Raw genomic sequence first — 7,170 nt, forward strand, 5'->3', positions numbered from 1 at the left:
CTACACAGATTACAAAGGGGCGGCATTCGTAATCGATCGATGACATACTTTATTCTTTGAACATAATTATATTACTAATATAGGCTTGATTGATAAACCTAATACAACAACATTTATAGACATTTAATAAAATTATTATTATTAATGCAAGTTAATAAAATGCGAAAGTTTAGATGGACGGATTGATGTTTGTTAAAGTTTGTAGCCTAAACAGCTGAACTGATTTGGATGGAATTTGGCATTGGTGTAGAGCATAGTCTAGGAGACCACATAGGATAGTCATTTTTGTATTTTTTAATACTACTCGGACGGAGTCGCGCGCGAAATCTAGGTATAATTTAATATCCAACTCCGGGAGAACAGATTTGTCTGAATGCGATAAGTTTCGAGGTTAAAATTAATGAGTTTTTAATTAATTTATTCAATGTTAAAAAACGAACGTTGTCTGTGTGCAAATTCCTATGCGTATCAAATTAAATCGTTCGCGATATCACCTTGCGCTTTATTAATGCTCTTTCTCTCAGTGTTATTAGCTTCAAGGCAAATCTGCGGCCTAATTATTTATTTAATACTTACTTGTACAACATCGTGTTAAACAATGTTATACGATATTGTATTTGCTACTGAATTTGCCTAATTCTTTAGGTATTCAATTATTATTTCACAAATTAAAAAACGCTTCGAAATCGATTTTTTTCTTAAATTAAGTGATGAAAATCAGATTATATTTTGTTTTTACATACACTACAAAAACAAAAAATGAACTATTAGGAAAAAAATGTTTAATTTTGTTTAGATATATTTTTTTCTAATGAAAAACAACCAAGGTTAAATTTACCATTAAAATATTAAGAACCGTAAACGTTTTTCTCACACAAATTTAAAGTATACAAAAATATTTTTTTATAACATCATTTACTAATTTTTGGTAATTTGTCTATCGTAGGATACAAAACGTACTAAAAACGTATTAGCTGCAGTTAATAAAGGCGTAATATCTAATATCCCGTTACAACAGAGACTGGTGCTGGGGTAATTTTTTAAAACCGTTCTAAGTAGCCGTAATCGGAACAGATTAATTCTTGTATAGATTGGAGTGTTTATTGATCAATTAAATATTCTTAGAATCAATCATGCGGTCGTATAAAGTAACTTAATATTCAATTAACGGATTAACTTATCTGTGAGGCGAGCGTCCTTCGGAGCCCGGCTGATTGGCCGCGGCTGACGGCCGATTGCGTGATTTCAATTATAAGCACATTTGTTCACATATATTTATATGTTTTTAAGTATACTTTGAATAATGAATTACTACTGAATGTTTTTTTAAATAAATAAAATAAAAGAATAAATTCAGATGATTTAAATTTATTTTTATAAATAAACTTAAGCCATGGCTAATACAAAAAGCCTTCTATAGTGTCGAGGAATTTTTCCTACCTAAATTATTTTATGTACACAATTTTCACTTAGAATATCTGTAATGTTTTTTTTATATTTTTGAACATTAAGACTTGTAATTCGCTTACCAATAAAATATTTGTATTTGTATTTGTAATCTGATAACCTGTCAAAACTGAAATTGTAGGAGCCATTAAAGACAAAGCGTAAGGTGAACACTTATTAAATAACACTTACACACTTATAAATTTTTGTACATTATAGCTTTTTAAATAGTATACTTTAAAAGAACAAAATTATATCTGGGAATAATCGATATGAAAGAAATCAGTTTATTCTGATAAATACATTTTAATCGCTTACATTGTACGAATCAAGATATTTTCCCGTTTAAAGTAACAAGGTGAGGTTAAGTAACGTTATATAAGATTGTATCAAACGCTGGTTGCCGCGGTCAGACAACGCTGTAATTTATATTGCTAATAAGTACACAACTTGTGTATTTATTTTACCGACCATTAGAATGGTTAGTTACGTGGATGTTTATTTACATTACGTTAAATATTTTAGGCTAAAAATTGGTTCAATTGCAAGATTTACTAACGACCTAGAACTTTTAGTACCTTAGATAAGCTTTGATTTAATTTTTCATCTCTTCTTTATCAAATCTTATCGTTATAAAAGTCACTAACGACCAGCCCTGGTTTCGCACGGGTCCAATGCTAATACAAAAATGTGTTTATTTACGATATTACATTATAATCTTCTAAAATCATATTTTTTTTCTAGTACATCATACAAATAAACCGTCTTGAATCATTCTATCTAATAAAAAACTCCATATCCGTTGCCAAGTTTTAAAAATCTTAACATACATAGGGAGATAGGGACAGACAGCGGGAAACGACTTTGTTTTATACTTGTTAGTAAAGCTCTTAAATTACCTATATAGGAAGGAAATTCGTACTTAATTGCGCCTGAAGGTTAAGTAGGTAAACTAACAATATAAAATTTGCAACGTAGAGTTTTAAATGAGTACAATCATTTACACAAATGTAAAGTAAATTCATTTAAGGGTTGCGGTAGTTAACAACGTTTGCACACGTAGGTACATTATTGCCCACTAATGATAATAATTTTCACGGTCGGGCGAGCACGGCCGGCGGTTGGACCTTATTATAATAAATTAAAGGCAGCGCCCTAATGGGCCTCGTACGTAATTACACTCCAAGTTACAAACTGCTAAAGGGACGTTAAAAAAATCACCAAGTCGCGTTGCCTCGGCAATTTGCACTCAAGGTTGCTCGCAACTCGCAAGTCGCTACATTACAAATGTATTAAGTTATATTGTGGATCTTCCTGTATGTAAGATTAAATAAAGCAATAATATATGTTTCGTTTAATTCTTTTTTTTTATAATTTATGTACAATTATTGTGAAGGATTACCTCCTTAGTAACAAAACATTGTAACTAGATTTAAATGAGTTAGTAATATAAGTGTAACATTTACTAGCAATTTCCGTTAAATAAGGTATCAAAAGGTTATAATAGTTGTCAGAGTAAAGCATGTCATATTTAATAATATTTATTTCAAACCGAAAATCTAGTTTTTGTTAGATTTTAGGTTTTTATACTGTTTCACTAGCAGAAAATAACTTTTTACCTACTAATTGATAATAATAATAATTTAGATGATCTTAAGTATTTATTCTAATACAAAAATCAGGTAAATGTCTGTACCAATGACATTTTGTGCAAAGTACAGAAAACGATGATGCCATCTCATCGTCAGTTAAGCATGTAAACGTGTAATATAAAATTTATCGTCACCAAATGTCAAGGTACTACAAAATGGTTTTAAAACATAAATTTATTCACAATCCCTTAAGTCTATATAAAGTGCAAAGGCGGGTAGCGAGCACATCGGAACGTCGACGTGGGTGTGTGGTGTACCGCAAGCCTGCCTACACTCGACTGCCCTAATACCCCACTCATTATGTTTATAATCCTCGAATCGTTGCGCGAACCTTTGCCCGGGAAGCCGGCTTTGTTGCTTATTAACTTTGTGTTTAAATATTGACAACATTATGACATGGCTTCCATAAATGTTTTCGAAGAAGTGTTAGTATTAGAAATGTTTTAATCGGACCTGTTGTAGATTTGTAACAACATTACCAGACTTTAGATATATAACCTAATCATATTTTCTTTAAGACCAGCGAAAAGATGAAAGCATACACGACATTATTTTGCCTTTTCAAAATCCCGATCTCCAACGATGACTTTCTAATAAGTTACTAGCTGTTGCTCGCGACTCCTCCTGCGTGAAATCAAATAATATTACTAACTGATAACATAGTTTTTCAATGGCGAAAGAATTTTTGGAATCGGCCCAGCAGTTTTTGAGTTACTTCAATACATGCAAAAATATGAATCTTTCTTCTCTAATATTAGTATAGATAATTGTTACAGAAATCTTATAAAACTTAAGAATATATTAAAACAAGTAGCTATTGAGTTAATGTTGATAAAGAATGACAATAATTGGAAATGAAATGGCTGATATCGACAATAAGTGATTCATTTTATAGTAATTTAATAATGTTGTAGTATAAGTAAATCAGTAATCAAAATAAAAGACTTGAAGGAAGTAAGTGCGGTGGTCAACCACAAGAAGCCTTACCGGGGTAGGGCTTCCCAGGTTCGAGGCCGAACACTCTGATACAGTTTTTAACTGCAGCTAAACAATTAAATAAGCTATGATTATTTTGTGGAACATTATAGTTTTGCAAATAATGCTGGGTTTCTGAATTTATCACTTATTTTTTCATCACCTAGTGTTTCATTAGTAAATGATTTATAGTTTCAAATGAGTTATTCATGTAACTTAGTTCGGAAACGCATTTCAAGAAGTTATTGAACCAAAAACACTAGTTAATGTTTAAAAGTAGGTAGGAAACCGGCCATAAGTCATCACTTTGTAGGAATTAAGACACTGTTATCATTTAAATATTTTCATTTTGGTAAATTCGTGGTATAATTTTTATCTTTAAATCCACAAAGAGACGGTTAACTATATTTTCGTTTTTGTATGTCTTTTTTAGGTGTTAAAGATGATTCAGACGACGTATCGAGTAAGAGCTGCGGCGACGCGTCCGGGCTCGCCAAGAAGCAGCGGAAAGCCCGCACGGCATTCACCGACCACCAGCTGCAAACACTGGAAAAGTCTTTCGAGAGGCAGAAGTACCTCAGCGTGCAAGACCGCATGGAACTCGCCGCCAAGCTCGGCCTCACCGATACACAAGTCAAGACCTGGTATCAAAATAGACGGTGAGTTGTATTTGCATTAAAGTTTTGTAGTCTATGGCGGTAATTGAAACAATTCTGTTCCTTATAAATTCATTTTTAAAAACAATATTCTGTACTTTAACATGCTAAATAGACGTTAGTTCAACGTAAGAATATAAATAGCTTAACTTCACTTTAATTTATAATGGAATACAGCGATTTGTGGGAAAAACGTCGGTTTTTTAATGGGAAAATTGCTCAGTTTTGAGTTAAGGCCACCTCCCACGCAGTAATGGAATTATAAAAGTCGATACGTGTCTAAGAAAGCGCCAACATCAAGGTACAGTCGACTTCGTTCGCGTTAATCCAGTTAGAGAAAATTGCCTTGCACCTCGTAACCTTAGCCCAGAACTGTACTGCAGCGTTACATACTTCTATTTACGTCTGTTGTCCTACTCTCCTTCTCTTTCACAAAAGAAGAGAACAGCAATACGGGAATGCACAGCTACAGTTATCTTTTCAATGCGTATAAGACGTTCAAACGACTATTATAATCAAGGTGGAATACTGGAATACCAACTGCAAAGCTGACTGTACAAAGCAATTACAGAGCGCTTTTCAAACGCGATTCAAGTTATTAACGGCCGAATGGAAATGTTATGAATACGTTTTGAAACATAATTATTATTAAAGCCTTCTGGTATTTCATACCTTAGAAGGTTTAATTAGTAAAAGAAAGCTTTCACAAAATACATTAAATTGTCGATGTTCTTTGTTTAATGATTTTTTTTCAAAAAGTCGTATATAATTTGGATATCTATAGAGTACGTGGAATTATTAAAAGGATTTTATGTGAACATACATCCATAAACACAGTATTTTGTTTAGTTGTATTACATTTATGAACGTTAGATATGTGACAATCTCGTAATTCCGTTTCTTGCATTGCATTCGCTGACGTTCTTTGGCCTCGCAATGAAGGTTCTGCCCTAAATGTCTATTACGATCATTTAATTGTAACTTAATATGATACATTCATATGTGATTTTGCCATTTACATTGCCACCTGATAAAAATATTGTTATTTAAAACAGTATTTTTATCAGGTTTATTTTTTCATTGCCTGAACACATTAAAAAAATACGTTTTAATTTATGTAAATTGTTAAGTTTAAAAAAATGTATGTGAAAGAATTGCTTCATTCAACAGTAGAATTTATCCATTATAAACTGTTAGGTTGTTTTACAATATACTAGTTGTAGTTCGCGACGTCGCCCGCATGAAGTTATATAACATAGGCTATGTTACTCACAGATAAATTACCTTTGTAACGATGTAAGAATTTTTTTAATCCGACCCAGTAGTTTTTGAGTTATTCAATACAAAAATACATATAATATTAGTATAGACAAACAGAGAAAAAATGATTTATTTCCGAGGATTTAAATCATTTGTAAAACGCTGTAAGCTTATGAATTGCGTTGTCGGAACTGCGTGAGATAGTCGGCGTGGCATAGAGTGTGCTGAGTCAGCGCGACGCGATCTTGCTGCTTATTGATTATTGTACACTTGTACAAGTCGAGTATTTGTTGTTTACTGGATAAAGATTAAACACACTAGCTTTAGTCCGCGACTCTATACGCGTGGAATAAAAAAACCTAAGAAGCCTATGTGTTCTTCCAGACTATGCTCTACATCTATGTCAAATTTTATCGAGATACGTTCTGCAGTTTAGGCTACAAACTCTAACAAACATCCATCCATCTAAACTTTCGCACTTATATTTTGTTTAAACTCCACATTATCTTATAAGCTTGTTTACTATTAAGTCCTTTGTTAAAATCCTCTGTCGGCGACTGTACCCGGCGGTGATTTCAAAAACAAACGTTCGTAATTAGGCCTCTGCTAGCCGCCGACCCGCACCACCTTTAAACGTTATAAAAAACTACGGTAGTCCAGAAAAAAACGACTACCCATAGTAATTTCGTACCAATTCCACGCCTTTTTATTTCCTCGTATTACTTTTAATCGATTCGTTTGATCATTTAGAGGTTTATTGATATTTACTTTGAATAAAACGGAGTACTATAGGCATTTAAATGTTTTAATTCTGCAGACTTTATTCCACAAAGCATACACTTTTACTCATAAACGTTTTAGGCTAAGCGCCATCTGCGCTCGGCCAACTTAAGCCCCGTGAATCTGTAAATGCCTCTTCAAGGCAAACAGTGGCCATTCAGTCACAAAAAAAAGCATACACTATCCGCTTTTGCAATAATGTTTTGGTCTGATTAGAATTAATTAACAAAAACTTTTTTAAAAAATTATTCATTATTATTTGCCAGGGTACTCAAGGTACATTTTGTGCTTTGCAAAATTCACCCATTTCCACCCATTTACGGTTAAAAGATAGCAGAATTTGTTCTTATAAGTTAATGTTGAAATGACAGTATTGACCAATAAATATTACAGTGATTACA

General features: G+C 32.7%; 1 protein-coding gene across 1 annotated transcript in view; it reads left to right on the forward strand.

Annotated features, from left to right (window-relative positions):
• The window catches only part of LOC106107800 (homeobox protein B-H1-like), a gene marked incomplete at its 5' end in the record, with an annotated part of 14,046 nt that extends 9,310 nt beyond the window's left edge, over positions 1-4,736 (forward strand). The window contains one exon of the mRNA XM_013288804.1: positions 4,507-4,736. Coding sequence (XP_013144258.1) covers positions 4,507-4,736 — 230 coding nt within the window. The remainder of the gene's footprint in view (positions 1-4,506) is intronic.
• Positions 4,737-7,170: the final 2,434 nt, after the last annotated feature.

Source organism: Papilio polytes, unplaced genomic scaffold (assembly GCF_000836215.1).
Source record: "Papilio polytes unplaced genomic scaffold, Ppol_1.0 DF821845.1, whole genome shotgun sequence".
Lineage (NCBI taxonomy): Eukaryota > Metazoa > Arthropoda > Insecta > Lepidoptera > Papilionidae > Papilio > Papilio polytes.